Genomic DNA, 18,555 nt, shown 5'->3' on the forward strand with positions numbered 1-18,555 from the left:
TAAGGAAGGGCATGGAATCTAAGTCCAGAGGAAGTTCATAGGTTCATAGGTAGGTACTAGGCTGTTGGCCCTAGGGCCTTTATAAGCCTAGCCAAATGTACTCTGGCTTTCACCACCCAAGAAAATTATTTTCTTGTGCCACTGTCGAGCAGAGCCACAGAAGTGATCCCCAGGGTGAATTTCCTATCTCCCATCCAATCATCAAGATTTTTCTAGAAGAGTGCTAATGAGGAGCTTTGTTTGATATAGATAGGTAGTTTGTTCCAGAGTATGGGAAGTCTCTGGGACAGGAATCTATCCCTCCAGCATGTGCTGTTTATTGTGGTGACAAGGTTTAGGTCCATAGAGCGTGTAGCTCGTAGGGACTGGGATTTCTTTAAGTGGAGCATGTCTAAAAGCTCTGGGTTTGACATAGCTTTGTGTGTTAGGCAGAGATCACCTCTGAGTAGGCGATATGCAATGGAGTAAAGCTGCAGTTTTTTGAGACGGTCTGCATAGGGCATCTCTTTGAGGCCGGTAATCCTCTTTGTGAGGTATTTCTGTGGCCTTTCCAGTTGTTGTAGATGTCTTGTGAGGTCTGGGGTCTGTGGATGGGGCCATCATCCATGGTTCCATTAAATATGTCGAATCCTGTGTAACATGCAGTGATGACACCATTATTTGTGGCTTGCTACGTGATTCATGATACCTTCCTATAGTGATGACTGCACCTGCTTACATGGGAACATACCAAGTAGATGACCCTGTACAAAATCTACCCCAGATGAAATAGTACAGGCTAGATGTGCACCAGATATGAGAATCATGGGAACTGTTTGGGTGTTGCATGAACACATTATATCCCGGGCACTGCAAACTGCATGAAAGATGAGGAACTAGACGCCCTCCATGCTGATGTATGTAACACCCTGTGAATTAGCTGGATTCTTAGCTAAACTTAGCTAAATGTGTATATCCTGCTGTTGTGTGTCTTACTTGGACTTGCAATCTACTTTATGTTTTGTTCACTCTGTACCTGTATGCATAGATACTTTAGCATTTTTGTTTGCTCTGTACCTGTAAGCCTAGATACTTTAGCGTTTCTCCACGTGGAGTGTGGGAACTTTACTTCCCTAGATAGACCATATTTTTCATCTTCTACACATTATTCGTGTAGTTTAGACATACCCTACCTACCACAATTTGATAATGCTCGTGGAATAGAGTGACCTTTATTTTCTTTACCCGATCACTAGCATATTTCAGCTCCTAATCTACAACTCTAGTAATAGTGCAACCAAGTGGAGCCGCTACCAGATAGCCCATGTACCAGTGTGTGCACGTATGCTGACACGCTTACATCTTCATCTCCACCAGGCAAGGAAACGCCATAAAGGTGGTGTCCCACCGCATTCGCAGCCTCCATATGAGCTTATCCCTTATCATTTAAGGTGCTTAAGGCTCTGGCTCTACAAAACGATTTCACTTCAGACATTTTGGTGCTTATGGCTAATCTTTAACTGTAGAAATAGTGTAACCAAGCAGAGCCGCTACCAACTAGCCCATGTACCAGTGTGTACGCATATGCTGACACGCTTACATCTTCATCTCCACCAGGCAAGAAAACACCATTAAGCTGATGTCCCACCACATTTGCGACCTCCATACAAGCTTATCCTTTATCATATAAGGTGCTTAAGGCTCTGGCTCTACTATAAGAATATCACAGCAAACTCTTTTTGATGATTATGGCTCTGGTTCTACCATATGTTTATAGGATTAAACCCATTCTAAACTACATTGCATTTCTGGTATAGGATAGTCTTTGGTGTTTATCTATGTAAATACTGCATTTAGCGACTGTCTGCAGTCATTTGTAGTTGACAAACTGCTTATGATGTTTGGAGAATATTGTAATGCTGCTAATTTTCAACTTTCTACAGAACAGTTCCAGCTTGTTGGATGAATATCTTAATGTTGCATTTTTTTTGTATTCACTTGGTTATATTGCCAGATTTTTTTAACAAGAACTATTTTTTTCTTTTCTTTTTCCCTCCACTGCCCTTCTTGCTCCCTAACTGTTCCCAGCTCTCCAGCCTGCTTTCCCTCCACTTGAAGCTAGAAATCTGATCGCCTGGAAACCAAGGACCCTTCCCAAACTTCCTGCTGTATCATCACCCTGTAATCTAGTCCCTGTGCTCTTCCTGAAATGAAGAAAGCATGTGTTTTTTAACACTGGCAGATAAGCCATCAACTACAATTGTATAATTCCTACTGCTTGTAAATTGTACGCCTCTAGCCAGGACTGCCAGCAGCCATAGCCCACCTCCCTTAGAACCCTATAGTTAGTTCAAAGACCCTCGGTCTCTCTATTGCTTCCTCCTCTAGCTGAACTGTAACAGTACTTATTCCATGACCAGCCTTTCCCTGAAATTACTCCTGCAGTAGTGACTCTCCTTGTCCACCAGGTGGCAATCTAAACCAGCCCCTTCCACTACTCCATCCTGTTACCCTAACAGTCATCTCCACTTTATCTCCACTTATCATACTTCGCTCCTCACACCCTCCTATACACCTCTGGTTTTGTAGTTAACACAACTCTCCCCTCTGAACTACACCATTTTTCCTCTACTCACTCTATACTTACACATTGTGTACATTACCTGAGCAATTAGCATTTCACTGATTGTTTCTCTAGAGCTGCTTCACTCACTTGTTTCAACTCGCTCTGTTCGCCCTTCGGGCTCACTCCGCTCCCCTACCCTACCCCCAAATTCCACCCACCCCAGTGCTCCTACATTTATTTCTCCCTATAGTCTCCACCCCTTCCCATATACCCAATCACAGGCCTCCTCAACCCACCCCTCCTCCTCTCCACCCACTAATTATTAAACTCTCCCCTCACACATACTATACTCAATCTTCCCCTCTCTTTCTTCATTCTCCCCTACATCCTACCTTCACTATACTGCTCATATCACTCTATATTACTTTCTTATCCCCTCCCACATAATGCACTCTCTATCTCTGCAAACCCATAAAACCTCCTTCCTTACACTATTAATTCTAATTCCACTGTACCATACCACCTCCTATACCTCCTCTCTTCCTCTCCACAAATCTCCATTCCACTACATCTCTCGCAACCCCCTTCTCACATCCCCCTCACCTCACTTCCATGCCATATCTTCAACATTAGTACAACCTAACATCCTTCACTATTTTAAACCTAAGGTTTTACCCACTATAACAAAACATACCATCTCCAAACCTCCTAGCTGCCATCATTACCTGCCAAAAGGCAAACCCAATTCCCTACTACCTCATTTCTTTATCCAACTTTTACTTGCAGGTGATGTACACCCCAACCCAGGACCTACTACCGCTAACAATCTTACTTCCCATTTAACTACCAACACCCCAGCCTCAAAAGCATAACAATAATTACTCTCAATGCCCAGAGTCTAAAAAATAAAACAACCATCTTCCATGCCTGGCTACATCATAACCTGCCAGATATTGTAGCCATCTCTGAGACCTGGCTTAAACCCTCCATCTCTGACTCAGAAATCCTCCCTCTGACTTTCAAGCCCTTGGATATGACCGCCTAAATAAAAAAGGTGGCGGAGTAGCCTTAGTATTCCCTAATCTTCTCTCCATTGTTCCATACCCAGACCCCATTCCTCCGTTCAACAATGCAGAACTAGTAACAGGGTTATTACAAATGAACAGTCACAAAATGATTTGTCTGATATCCATTTATATTCCCCCAGGTGACAGTACCCCTACTCTTGAGGACATCCTCCAATGTGCCTCAACTAATATTAATATTGAGACCTATATTCTCGGAGATGTCAATATAGATTGGAACAAGATTAACAACCAGAATCCTGCTATATCTGTCAACCTCTTCAAATTCACTCAATTCACTACCTCCATCACAAAACCCAACAAAAATAACCCTTCAGGTTCTACTCTGGACTGGATCCTAGCCACCCACCCTAACAACATTACTGATTCAGGCATCCTCCCTGACTCCTTTAGTGATCATCTGCCTTCTTATATCAACCTATCAACCCTTTGCCCTCCCCTCCAGCACCAATATATACACACACATAACCTATCAAATTTCAACCCCACTACCTTCTCTAATGCCCTCAAACAAACTGATTGGAATATATTAAAGACCCTCCCACTAGACTGCTTGACACTATACCAGCCAAAAAGGTCCGGTCACCTGGACTTCTTTCCGTTGGTATATTGTTTAAATTTTATTTTTATTTCTTAAAAAATAAAAAAATAAAATCTTTAGCCCCGACTCCGGACATACCAAAGAGGCAGCTTGAACAAAATACTAGGGAAATCAGGTATGTCTATCCCTTGTATTTCTTCCATGCTCTTACCCCTACCCGTAAACTACCCTAAAGTTTTGTTTTAATTAAAAAAAAAAAAAGAAAAAGAAAACAAAAACAGAGCAACAGAGAGTTTCTTTTCTCCGTTGCTTCCATTTCAAAGCATTGATGCACTGCGTATGCGTGGGAACACAAGTGCCATATTTATGCATAGTACTTCAACACAATGTAGCAGTATACCACCAGCAAGAGAAGAACAATTATACGAAGACTTTATTTAAGAAAACTAAGTTTTTTTTTTCTTCATTGTATAATAGCAATAACCGACTCCATCGTTGTGGTATATTGAAGATGTATCTACGGTTGGCGTTATTTAATCACTCGGGCTTCACCCTCGTGATTAAACCATGCCAGCCGTGGGTAAATCTTCAATATACCACACCGTGTCATCGGTCATTGCTTAAATAGTAATTATTGTCTAAAACACAAAAATGTGTGCCATCTTAAATTTTAGTAGTCCTAACAAATATTGTTACTCAGTCATGTTCGACCAAAAGCAATTAATTATTAAATCATTATTTCTATCTTCATGCATAGATAATCGGTGTAGAATGTTCACATCTGCTGTTGTCCAGAAATATTCTTTTACCATTTTTTTAAAACAATTTAGATGTTTTACTGAAATGTTTTCAGACTGATACTGTGCAATGCATGTGATTTTGACACTGATTGTTAATGCAACCATTTTATAATTATATATCTATGCAATACTTGGAGACCAAATTTAAGTTAAACGATCAGCTCTTATATTCAATTATCAATTAACATTCCATTGTTAAGCAGATAAATCCAAAATCACAATTAGCTATCAATGTTTTTACATTCACCAAAACTGCCTTCAGAAAGTCAACATGATTCTCTTTAATTCATCCAAATGTTTAGAGTCTTTGGTTCTCCTGTTGCAGTGGTTCTGACATTTGTTCATGCTTATTTTTATGAAGTAAATGAAAATAGAATAACCAACATTTTTAAATACTTCTTTTATATCAAAATATATTATAGGTACATGGCAAATATCTGGTTCTAACTTTAATATTGCTTGCATATTGCTTACTTAACTTAATAGCACTACTATAACTATTCCCAAAAATATCAAAAATAATGTAACAGAACCATTCCAGAATCTCAGAAATGCCCAAAGCATTAACTGCTTACATTAAAACAAGGTAAATTAGTGGCAGAGTACAGCAACAAGTGAAGGGTGAATGGTTACAGAATTCTGCAAACACTAAAAGATGCACACTTCAGTTCAGAAGCAAAGCTGACTCAAGCAGCAGCCTGCGCCGGTACCATGAACCAGCTCCCCACCTCCTCAGCTCTTCACGTGAAGAGCAAAATAAAAGTACTTTACTGTAGTAAGCCAATCGCTGTATGATCAGCTCAATACAGATCCATGTATCCCCCTCCCCACAGCTCTCATTGAAGAGAAAAATCAGATTTCCTCAGAGCCAAGTAGGCAGATGCATAACACCCCCTTCCTGCCTAGCCATTCAGATCCTGGTTCTCACCCTGCCCCCAACCCTCCTCCAAAGCATTCAAACCTGAAGGCGGTAGCAATCCAAGTGGGGACTAAACTGTAGCAATGTAGCAAGCAATTGCTGTAGTCCAGACCCCAACAGGGTTGCTTCAGCCATCAGGTTTAGCCACAAATGCAAGCTGGCTTTTAAAATCTGGTGTTGCATTAAAGAAAGATCAGGATCAGCTGATCGTGCTTCCAACACTTTGCACCCAAGGTAGTTGCCCCTCATGCCCAGCCTATATTTTAAGTGTGTTATGGCTGTTTAAACAGATAAAAGAAACAATGCAAACTGAGAGTATGAAAGCATGTGCTAGTACAGGAATGGCATCGGTGCATGCCAAGTACTTATGTTCTACTCAACCGCTGCAGAAGAACCTGAATGCTAAGTAAAATGCATACATCTGAAATGTGAACAAAGTTATGGAAACTGGCTCAGTGAGATGGACCAACTTTAGATGCAGCCATGAAACACTATACAATGTATGCTGAGAAATTTTAGTCAGACTAAAAAATGATGCAAATGGGAAAAGTGGACAAAGAAGATGAAAAGTAAAGTAAAGGCTGCAGGACATGTGCAAACCAGATGGGCACAGTCAGCAAGGAAGGTGTGTAGAAAAACAGAGACAATGAAGATGAACCTTATTATCTCAGATGATTACAATGGTATAGCAAGAACTATGCTGATAAAGAAATTATATAGATTATTCCTGAATTATCAGAAAAAAAATAAAAGGCACTTGGTTACATAAGTCATGCGTTTATGATTTGTTCTCATCTGCTCCTCTGGTTACGGTGACCATTAGGCCCTTTAACTCCCCCACAGGTGAAAGCCCAAGGCCTACTGTGCATTTATGCCTTTAAGCAGTGAACAGTAGGAGTGCTGCCATCATCCGTGCTGGGAATGTCCTTTTAAAGCCATAAAAGTTCCCTTATGCATGACCACACATATACCTCTTCTTAAGGGATGGCATGCAATAGGCATACATGATGGCCGTGTCTCTTGCCACCGCAACTGGCAGCCCCCTCAGCAGCCATGCCTCCTTGATGGGTAAGGACTTCTGGTGATCTCCAGTATCTATTAGGTATTCTGTCTGGAGGCACCCTTTGACCTTTACCAAAAAGAGAGACACTAGCTAGTTCCACCTCACCCTTTGACCTTCACCTCAGAGAGACACTAGCTAGTTCCACCTCACCCTTTGACATTCACCTCAGAGAGACGCTAGCTAGTTCCACCTCACCCTTTGACCTTCACCTCAGTGAGAGGCTTGCTAGTTCCACCTCACCCTTTGACCTTCACCTCAGAGAGACCCTAGCTAGTTCCACCTCACCCTTTGACCTTCACCTCAGAGAGACGCTAGCTAGTTCCACCTCACCCTTTGACCATCACCTCAGAGAGACCCTAGCTAGTTCCACCTCACCCTCTGACCTTCACCTCAGAGAGACATGCTAGCAAGTTCCACCTTATCATCATTCCTCTTTCTTCGTGCCCCTTGACCATATATGGGCTGCTAATTAATGCTGGATTGGCTGGATTGTTGTCAAGGCTTTAGTCGTTTATGACGTGGACCTGGTTTTGTTTATGGTTTATAAGCAATAGTTTAATTTAAACTCACAAAGACTACTGGAATAAGCCAACTGCTGGATAAGCCAAAAGTGTTACTAAAGACCAGTACAATATATGCTAGAAGATGTTACCAAAATGAAAATATATATATATACTTGTGGTATATGGCAGTAAAATCCAAATGTTTAACTTGTCTTTGTGTGATTGTCAAAGGAAAAACTTCAAAGACCAATACACGTAAGGTTCAGTTAAGGCACATTTAATAACTTGCAGCAAGGAGACAAAAACATGCAAATACAAGATTTTGTCTAACTACTAACAGGAAGTATGCTATTCTTATACTGTTTTACAAGACATGGCCTTCTATAGCTGACGTAATCAAACACAACTTTCAGTATTGTTCTACAGCAGATGTTACTCAGATTTTCTGCTGACATGACTAGATTTGTGAGAAACCTTTTGAGACAAAAACCTGGCCTTGGTGGGGACTAGCCCATTACAAGCTTCTATTGTATAGTTCTAATGCATGTGTTACATTTCAAGGTACTTTTCTAGCTCAGACACAAGCAAATGCTGATTGCAGTTCATATTTTCAAGCAGTCTTTGTTCTAATTATCTATAGCTTCTGCAGATGTGTATTTTCTCACAGCACAAGCGGAACTCCTTGTCAAAGTTTCATAACATTTATACAAGTGGTATTGTTCTATTCATTATTTTCCTGACACAAGCAGAAATCATCTGCTTCTCAGTAAATTTCCAAGGCATAAGCAAAGATTTTAGCTGCGCATATTTCATGACAATACAAGGTCAGAAAGCTTCTGCAATTTGTACAGATTTATGCAGTGTAAAATAGAATAAATGTGTTAACCCTTTTCAAGCTCTAAATGCACTAAGCACATTACTAATACATATACTAATACATATTTTTCTGACATTTCCCTCCTTTTAATACTTTTATTCTACTTTCAAAATAAGCATAAACAGTTTTTTTCTTCTCCTAACCTCTTTCTACTCAGGATTTGCAGTTAAGAGAGTCATTCAGTTTAAACTTATGAAAGCATTTCAGTTTTTCAATAGTTCTTCAAACTCAGCACTTAGAAACTGACATGTCTATAAAGTCTTTAACCAGTCTTTTCATGCAGGGGATGCCACAACAAACACATACTCCCAGTAGGAGCATTCCTACACAAATGGCAATCAGGATGTTCATTAGGATGGTACCCCACCCCCCAAACCATTTCTGGAAAAAGTCCGTCAATGGATTTGGGCCTGGTTTGGTTATGGCTGACACTTGCTGAATTACCTCAAGATGATTGTCTATCTCGTGTTTATGGTCAGGAATATACGAACAGCACTCTTCCTGGATTAAAGCACAAGTACCACCTCTCACCGCTAGGGTGAAGTCGAGAGCCATGCAGTTTTGAACATTACAGTTCTCATGGCATTCAGTTCATCAGTCACCAATTCGGGAATGGAAAAAGTTGCGTTGTTCATTACTTCAAGAAGTTTAGACAGTTTTCTCAGCTCCCAGATCGATTTGACTGCTCCATATGCTGGTAATATGCCTGCCCACGATATAACACTATCACTCAAGTCCATATGTGTATTGCCTATAGAATGATGTTTTTTCCAATGCACATTGATTTGTCCCACTGGATTTACAGGTTTCTTGACGACCTCTCGGACATTTCGAATTTTTCCTCGAGGCAAAACTGCAGTGTATCATATGGCCGGAACTAGGTAACCCAAAAAACAACTGCCGGACCAATTCTCAAGTAACCATTTGTATGCTTTTCTGCCACACACAAAATAACAGTCCTCTGCTTTAGTAGTAACCTTGCTATGAATATACACTTGCCCTGCATGAAACATTTTTCTATCAATTATAGACAGTTGTTTATAAAGAACAGAATTATGTTTTACTTCATCAATTTTGTGCATCAATCCAAGAAATGAATCATAGTTTGTATTACAATAAAAATCTGCATTGTTACCTTTAGTGTAACATTTATAAGGAACAGTCACATTGCAATTGCTCCAACCCACTTGAACAGTATCATTTTTATAAAAACACACAGTTCCCTTTTGTAGAACAGACAAGTGCAATGCTATTTTATCTTGTGATGTAATGGTTGAGGTATCATAAATCAAGTTTTCCCAGGTCTCATTGGCCTCTAGGGGGACCGTAGTCATTAATAACCCCCCGTATGCTGTTGGCAAAGCTGTGCAAATCCAGCAATTCGAAACATTGAAAGTCTTAGCATACACACATTTAATTGCCTGGTAAGTGTTAAAGTTTGGATGCCAGTCTATGAGTAACGCTTCACGCTTATTCAGTTCAGTTTGTGTGGCTGGAAAAAGGAAAGGCCACAGCAAAAAGATTATTGTCACTAGTACAGTAAACAGGATGATTATGCAATACTTCTGAGGAAAGGGTTGTTCTGCATTCCTGTTTCTTCTGGACTCTATCATTTTTACTCTTGGCATGTGACAAGATTTTTGTCCAGTTCAAAGTTTTTAACTAGTTTGCAGTGTGTCAGGTGGATCCAGGAGGCGCGCTCTGCTATCTTGACTGCAGTGGGTGTCGACAAAATACTTGATATGGACCTTCCCAGTTTGGTGACACACAATTCTTTTTGTTTATTGTCTTCACCCAGATCCAGGTACCTGGGACCACTGCCACTTCTGATGGTCTGGTTTGTTCTTTATCTGAAACAGAATTTGACTGCAACAAATGTTTAGAATTTAACAGATTTCTGCGAGTGTACAGTCGGCTTCCTGGTCTGTGGGCATGAGAGGTTTCCACTGAGGTATATAATAAGCCCTTCCAAATAGTTTTTCAAAAGAAGTCAATCCTTTTGCATTCAGAACAGTTCTCATGCTCAACAGTGCCAGGGGCAGACAGTACATCCAATTCCTCTGTGTTTCTACTATTAACTTCCTCAGCTTACTCTTTAAAATCCCATTATGCCTCTCTACTAGCCCTGCAGATTGTGGGTGGTATGCACAATGATTTTTTAAAGATATACCAAAATGTTTACTTAACTGTTGTGTGGTCTGGTTTACGAAGTGTGTGCCGTTGTCACTGTAGATCCTTTCCGGAATGCCGAATCTAGGAATGATTTCTTTAATGAGAATTTTCGCCACAGTTGCCGCATCTGGATTTTTAGTCGGAAAGGCTTCCACCCATCTGGAAAACATATCTGCAATGACAAGACAATACTTCTTATTTTCACATTTATTCAATTCTATGAAATCCATACAGATAGTATGAAACGGATACGGTGGTGTAGAGAAACTCCCTTGCTTGGGCTTTAACACCCCTTGTGCATGATGTTTATTACAAACGTGGCACATCAAACTAAATTTTTTAGAGTAGTTTAAGAATCCGTATGTCGTGAACACTTGGTTCACCAGCTGTACCATCCCCCCTGTTGAGACATGGCACTGCCCATGGCTCAACAAAGCTGTATATCTAAACAAATTAGATGGCAATATCAGTTTCCCTTCTTTAGAGATGTACAGCCCCTTTTCGAGAATTGCTCCTCTTTTTACCCATCTTTGTTTTTCAACTTGCATAGTAAGTGTCTGCATTGTCTTTAACATTTCTACATCTAAAAACTCAGAGGGTTGTAATTCCTCATTCAAAAGAAATACTTCTGAAGCTGCCTGCTTTGCAGCTGTATCAGCTCTCACATTACCTTTTGAAATCCTATCCTGTTGCTTGCCATTTCTTGTGAGAATATTGTCAGACTTTCACAATATCCCTATGGTAGTCGCGTATATGTATACCTTTTCCCCTGAAATGTGAATGCAAACCAATACTGGCTGTCAGGGTGTATCGGTATTGAGAAGAACGCATTGCTGATATCTACCACAGAAAAATATTTCTGTTGAGGTTTTAAATCATTCAACAGGGTGTGTGGGTCTGGCACTGTAGGTGCCCTTGGTATTACTGCGTCATTTACAGCTTGTAAATCTTGGACCATACGCCATTCTCCATTTGCTTTCTTAACAGGAAATAAGGGTGTGTTACATGGTGAATCAGGAGATTCCACCAGCACCCCTTCCTTAAGTAAAGCTGCTATAATACCTGATTCCTACGTCTGCATCTTTTCTTAAGGGATACTGTCTTTTCTGTGGTCTAAATGCTGACTTTGGTGTGATAGTAACTGGTTCCGCTGTACGAATAAGTCCTACATCTGACCTTTCTGTTGACCAAAGAGTTTCTGGTATATTCTGTAAGGCATTCTCTTCCTCCTTCAATAGGAGTGCTAATCAGCTGTCCTTGCTAGTCTGCAAGTGTACAGCTGGGTGGGTCTGAGTTATCCAATTCAACTTCTGCCTTTGTATTCCTTATTCTGACAGTTCTAACTCTGTCTGCTTCTCCCATCTCGTGACCTTTTCTCCTAAGTCTACCCATTTCACATTCTTGTCCTTAGTTAAGCTAACATGTGGTAATCGATTAGATTTATAGAGTGCAAAGAACTTCTGGGGCAATGAACAGCTGGCTACACTGTTCCCTTCAGTGTCCCAGTACAGATTACGTAATATCATTCTGTTTGCATGATTTCTAAACAATTCTTGCTCATATTCCGTATCAGGTCCTGGTGTGTTACAATAATACAGAGTACAGTGCAACAAATGTTGTTTATCAATGTCAAGGGAGGGGAACTTGCTGATGGCTACATTCATCAACTCTTCTGTTACTGCCCCTGGACCAGTCGTAACCAAGTACTGACTGTAGCAATAAAACATTTCACCCTCCGATTGCACTGCAAAGGTATCAATTTGTCGCTGTGCTTCCATACCGTGCGTAGTCAGAACTACTGCTATACTAAATAGCTGCATAAGGTCTCTGCCCAAGAGATTTACTGGGCATTTTGCAGAAACAACAATTTTGCTTTTCTGGGTCAATCCTGAAATAGGATCAGTTATTGCAATATTATGGGAGAGGGGCTCCCGATACAGCTGTCCATTAGCTGCTTTCACTAATATGTAATCAGGTGACTCTGAATTCTCTGGCAGTTTGGAGGGATGTATCAGGGTCCGTGATGCCCCTGAGTCACACAAGAATCTGACTTCCCTCCCTTCTACCAGGAGTGTAACTTCTGGTTTCATGTCTGCTAAATAGAGCTCTAAGCTCAATAAAGCTAAATCCAATATTTCATTTTCTTCACTATCCGTAACTTCCTGCACTTCCTCCATTCCTTCTGTCACATTCTCTACTCCCTCTATCACATTTTCATTTGTCATATCTCTGCTATCTCCTTCTAGTGATTCCTGACTATCATATAGTCAGTCCTCACCCTCCTTGTCTTCCGTGGTTGCCATCTTGTTTTTCTTGCAATCCCTTGCCAAGTGTCCCTTTTTACCACATTTAAAACATTCACCCCTTTTCTTTCACCCTTCAAAGTCCTCTAATCGCTGATCAGATTGTTTGTTTCCTTGGGCATTTTTCTTGCCCTTTTTCCCAGCCTGTACTATATAAACTTCTACTCAATCTTCTACAGAAAATACTTGGGCTTTCTTTTTCTTTTTGCTATTAAAATTCCTTTTGGCATGCCTAGCATATTCAAGTAATGACTGTAATCTGCTTGTACGATGATCTACCATGTGCTTTGTAATAAAACTGCTTATGGGTGCAATACTGCCTTTCAAAAATGCATTCTTTAGCTGCTGCTCATATGGGGAATCATGTGTCTGATCTTCAGGAACCTGCATTCCACAATGGTTATTAAAACATTCTAACAGTCTGGCATAATATCTGTCAACAGTTTCGCCTTCTTGTTGGATGCATTGATTAATGCAAGTCCAGTCTGCCCTAGGCTTCCATTTCTCAGAGATGTGGTCTGTAAGACCTTTCACTCTGTTGTCTAGCTCTGCGCTGCTGTGTGGGAGGGGCCTGAGCGCAGCGTCACGGGGATTCCAGTCGCCACTAATCATGTGCCAATCTGGTCCCACAATTTGTCTGACTACTTTTTCTACCTCTTCTCCATTTAAATTATAACTTAGCCTCATTCCTTGCAAATCTTCTAAGAACGTTCTAAAATTACTTTTGGATGGGGAATTCCCTCAGTGGCTTTCCGGATGTCTTCCGGAGTCCAGGGTCTGTACACTAGAATAGTTGGGTCCTGACCTTCTTGCCCTGCCTGAGGATTAGGCACTTCTATAAGTGGGCATATTTCTTCTTCACTCATAGATCGTGAAATCCTACCCATTTGATATAGCTCAATGTCCCCTTTTGAATTACCTGCCCGTGATCGAGACCTGGTCTCGATGGGATCTCTAGTAAACAGTTTCGCTTTTGTAGTATCTCTATTTACAGTGACAGCAGGATATCGCGGGGGTGGACTAACTTGTTCACTTGCTTCATATTCTGGTAAGGGAGGCGGAGGGGCTGATGCTAGTACTAAGTTATTGTCCTCCTTATCTAAAAACATTGCTTTTGAATTATTGCTTTTTTGTTCCCTACGGTTTACTTCCTCAATCCAACTGTGTGCCTGAGGAATTTAGAATTGGTTTTAAGCTGTTTGACAAGTTTGATAAGCAAGGATTTTTCTAATTTACTGTCAAATTCATACTTATTAACCCATTTTGAGTAGTATTTAATATTATCAGCACGCTGTGACTGCATGTATTTCGCGTCTTTGGTTAACGGCGGATTTTGGGGTCTTTTTGTGCAATTATTGCCCATTTTGTTCTACCCTTTTAATCGTTACGTAACTCCTTATTTTTTAAAGTGGTACCATGGATTTTGTTATAGTCTCTTCAGAATGACTGCCTACCTGCTCTGTTTCCCTGATCTATGACAAGACAGCAATTTTTTTGTCCCTGACTTATAAAAACAAAGTCTCAACAAAACAATACAAATCTAGTCCCTGATCTAAAACAGAAAAAAAGGTAGATTCACCTTACCTGAGCCTTCATGATTGATCACCTGGTTCATGTAAACCCCATCCTTCAGTCGCAGATCAGAAAGTGGCTGGCCTCTTTTGTATGACAATTCAGTCGGAGGGCTTTTCAAATAAGAAGAACCGACGTGGTTTCTTCCCCATACGGTTTCAAGCCACCTGGCCTGTCTGATCCGAGGCGAAGTGAGGGTTTCCGGTCTGAAGGACCAATCTGTCAAAGGAAAAAACTTCAAAGACCAATACATGTAAGGTTCAGTTAAGGCACATTTAAATAACTTGCAACAAGGAGACAAAAACATGCAAATACAAGATTTTGTCTAACTACTAACAGGAAGTATGCTATTCTTATACTGTTTTACAAGACATGGCCTTCTATAGCTGATGTAATCAAACACAACTTTCAGTATTGTTCTACAGCAGATGTTACTCAGATTTTCTGCTGACATAACTAGATTTGTGAGAAACTTTTTGAGAAAAAAACCTGGACTTGGTGGGGACCAGCCCGTTACAAGCTTCTATTGTATAGTTCTAATGCATGTGTTACATTTCAAGGTACTTTTCTAGCTCAGACACAAGCAAATGCTGATTGCAGTTCATATTTTCAAGTAGTCTTTGTTCTAATTATCTATAGCTTCTGCAGCTGTGTATTTTCTCACAGCACAAGCGGCAAGTGGTATTGTTCTATTCATTATTTTCCTGACACAAGCAGAAATCATCTGCTTCTCAGTAAATTTCCAAGGCATAAGCAAAGATTTTAGCTGCACATATTTCATGACAATACAAGGTCAGAAACTTCTGCAATTTGTACAGATTTATGCAGTGTAAAATAGAATAAATGTGTTAACCCTTTTCAAGCTCTAAATGCACTAAGCACATTACTAATACATATACTAATACATATTTTTCTGACAGTGATGTAAACTAAACACTGTATCCTGAACGAGAGTGGATAAAAATAACTGAGTTAAACTGCCATACTCTCAGCAGACACAGGTGGCTGCCAAGAGCAGTTATTAAACAACTACAGATAAAAAGCTGTCACAATAATTCACAGATGAAAGCATGCTTTTTCAAAAGACTTTGGAACAGTAAAGGAAGGAAAGTCAATGAATGAATGAATTTATACATGTGCTGATCCAAAATTCCTCAAGAGCAAGACAGAATAGTATGTTGATGCCATTATACCAAAGTAAAAGATGAATGAAGTATTGTAGAAGGTGTCACGATGTGGTCCAAATATAGTGCGGTAGGTTGTTTGTAGTGTAACGCCTACCAGTGCCTAAGGAGGGTAACTCATGAAATTTATATGTCTGAGGTTTTAAAGTCACTGTTAACCTAATGATAGGGATTGCACAATGATCCTTGCCTAAAATTGAAGATATCTCTGATACTGAGGAAGCTTTCCACAAAAAATAACCTGCACAAACATATCCAGAAATTTAACTATACCAGGGTCTTCAAAAACATTCGTGACAATTAAGGTGCATCAAGGAGTGTTGCAGTGTAACCAAATGACATTTAGATGTCAAATGTTTCTTGCACTCCAGATAGAGAACTTTATGTTGACAGTGTGTATGTTTTATATGTTTATGTGGAGTGATAAATATCCTTTTGTTGTCCATGTTGTGATATTCATGAGTTGTGTCACTTTATTTAATGAGCTCCTATTTAAATGCATTGAGATCCCTTTAATGAAACAATAGTGTACTCACACTGGAGTTAAAAGCAGAGTGCCTTAAGTTATTATAATTTCTATATATTATGAGTCTCATAAATAACTAAACTGTAATGTACTGAATTTAATGCTAACAATAATGTATATTATTTTATTCCTTTATTGCAGATACTGGACTTTGGGTTGGCACGACATGCTGACACAGAAATGACAGGCTACGTGGTCACCAGGTGGTACAGAGCCCCAGAGGTTATTCTAAACTGGATGCATTATACTCAGACAGGTGACTAACAGTCCCAAAAGCTACATATTCATTTCTTAGAAGTCATAGTCGTTTACAGCATTATCAGTATGTTAAGTAAAGTGCAACTGTTTCTATGTGTTAATCACAGAGAAAACTTCAGCTTTTGTTTGTCATGCAATTCAGTAAGAAAGCTAAAGACCTGATAAGGTGGAAAGCCTTCACCATCTGTCACAAATTTACACATTTATGCATGCTTAGTTCTCAGTAGTCTTAGTCTGAATGATAAGCGAGTCATTAGGTTAATTGCTTGTTGGGGTGTCTTCAGTATTATTTGTAAATGACAACATTTTTCCTGCATAATTACATGTGAACAAGCAGCACTTAAGAAGTTGTCATCAAATATTGATAGTACGATCCCCTCAGGTAGTATGAAGCAAAATAGGCTTCTTCAGTTTCTGCCAATATGTTTAACACATGGCCTCGGCAAGTCTGCTTGCAGGTAACACGATTAACAAATCAAAAGGTGTGGTGCACAGTAATTATGTGCAATAACTTAATGTGGTAGGTGTTTACATTATTAAAAACTCATTCCATTCTGTGTGCTACTATGTGTGGAAAAATAGCCCCATTATCACAAAGTTATGTGCATAAACAACACATATAATCTTAATTTGTATATAATCTAAAAACACAGTAGAAAATATTTGCATGCTGTAACTCCAGTTTAACAGTGTAATTCTTAGTGACCATTTCTCAGCTATGTTTCTTTTATATTAATAAGGGTATCTCTAAAAATGTAGATACTGTTTGTCTTTTTCACTGGGAAAGGAATGAATAGATCATAAGAACTGTGAAATCTCTGTATTTAAAGCATTGTCACAAGAAACATTGTAAATTAGTAGTAGACGAGTGTCTACAGACTGGTTCTATATTATACCTTAGTTGATTTTTGTTATTAGGAATAAAAGAAAAGGAGTCTGCATAGTGTGTAAGAAATGTTGCTAAACAATGTACAGTAAGAAATAGAAGACATTTTGGGATTGTTTATTTTATGTAACATCATTTAACAAGAAAAATATATAAAAATATAAAAAACAGTGGAAACTTGACTATAGCATGGATGAATGAGAGACATTAGCTATACTGGCCACTCTGGGGACAAAGAGGGATAAAGCCTTCACTATGGTCCAAGTGACCTGGGTTAGATTAATGGCTCAAACAACTAATACAGAGCAGGAAGAGATGGCCGGGTGGTGACTTGGGTGTCTTTGGTGGAGGAGATGTGTAGTTGAAGACGAGGTCCCAAGAGGTGGTGGGTAGGTGGACTTGGCTGAGCAGCTGTGAAGGTGGGATGATATTCCTCAATGTCCCCCATAACATACCTGCACCTATTGACATAACCATTGTCCCCAAAGGGAGGAAATTTGGGGTAGGTCATAGAAAAACAAACAGCTTGATAATTAGCAGTGTGAGCTCCAGCACTTTTTTAGTTTCCACATTAGACCCAGAACAAAATGGTATTAGTCCAGTGGTGGATTGGAGCAGAGGTTAGTCCCAACAACAGACATGGGACGCTGTAAAAGCTGTCAAAATGAAGGTAAAGGTTCCAAAAAAGATACAAACCATACTAATCAAATTTATCTCCAATCTGTTGGTAACTTTACACACTTGAAAAAGCCTGAAAAGAAGAGGCAGTGTAATGGCAATGTAACAGTAAATATGCCTTCTGGCAAGAACGCATTTCCTAGGAAGATAGCTATGTGTTACAGACTCTGTGTTCATTTTGCAGCACTGAGGATCACAGTACTGAAATTTACAAATGGCACATGCTCTATTTACAAATGGCACATGCTCTTTAATGATCAGAAACATTACTAGTGCCCAATCTTTCAGCTAGAGTTATTAACATGACCAGTGTGTGAAATGCTTGTAGGTATCTGAAAAAAAACAGAGAACATTCTCCCTCCAGGCAACCCATGAGAAACTAAAGCAATTACAGGCATGTGATGCAGGTATGTGATCAAAAGCTGTAAGGTCAGCTTCAGCCTTGTGGCATAGCTGGATAAAACTCTTACTGTGCCCCAGATGACCCAGGTTTGACTACCAGTATAGGTGTTGGTGGGCCCAGACAGTGGTAAGGATGATAGTGAATGGCTAATGCCAGATTGGTCATCCTGAGGGTGGGGAGGCTGCCTTGGCTCCCTGTGGTAGCAGCATTAAGAGGAGGGTGACCTCCACACTATGAGAG

At 39.9% G+C, this 18,555-nt stretch overlaps 1 protein-coding gene across 1 annotated transcript in view; it reads left to right on the plus strand.

The window, feature by feature from the left end:
- LOC122815094 (mitogen-activated protein kinase 12-like) overlaps positions 1-18,555 on the plus strand; it is a 289,166-nt gene that overhangs the window by 137,297 nt on the left and 133,314 nt on the right. The window contains exon 5 of the mRNA XM_044087336.1: positions 16,232-16,346. Coding sequence (XP_043943271.1) covers positions 16,232-16,346 — 115 coding nt within the window. The remainder of the gene's footprint in view (positions 1-16,231; positions 16,347-18,555) is intronic.

This window comes from Protopterus annectens, chromosome 11.part0 (genome assembly GCF_019279795.1).
Source record: "Protopterus annectens isolate FY-2018-M chromosome 11.part0, PAN1.0, whole genome shotgun sequence".
NCBI lineage: Eukaryota > Metazoa > Chordata > Ceratodontiformes > Protopteridae > Protopterus > Protopterus annectens.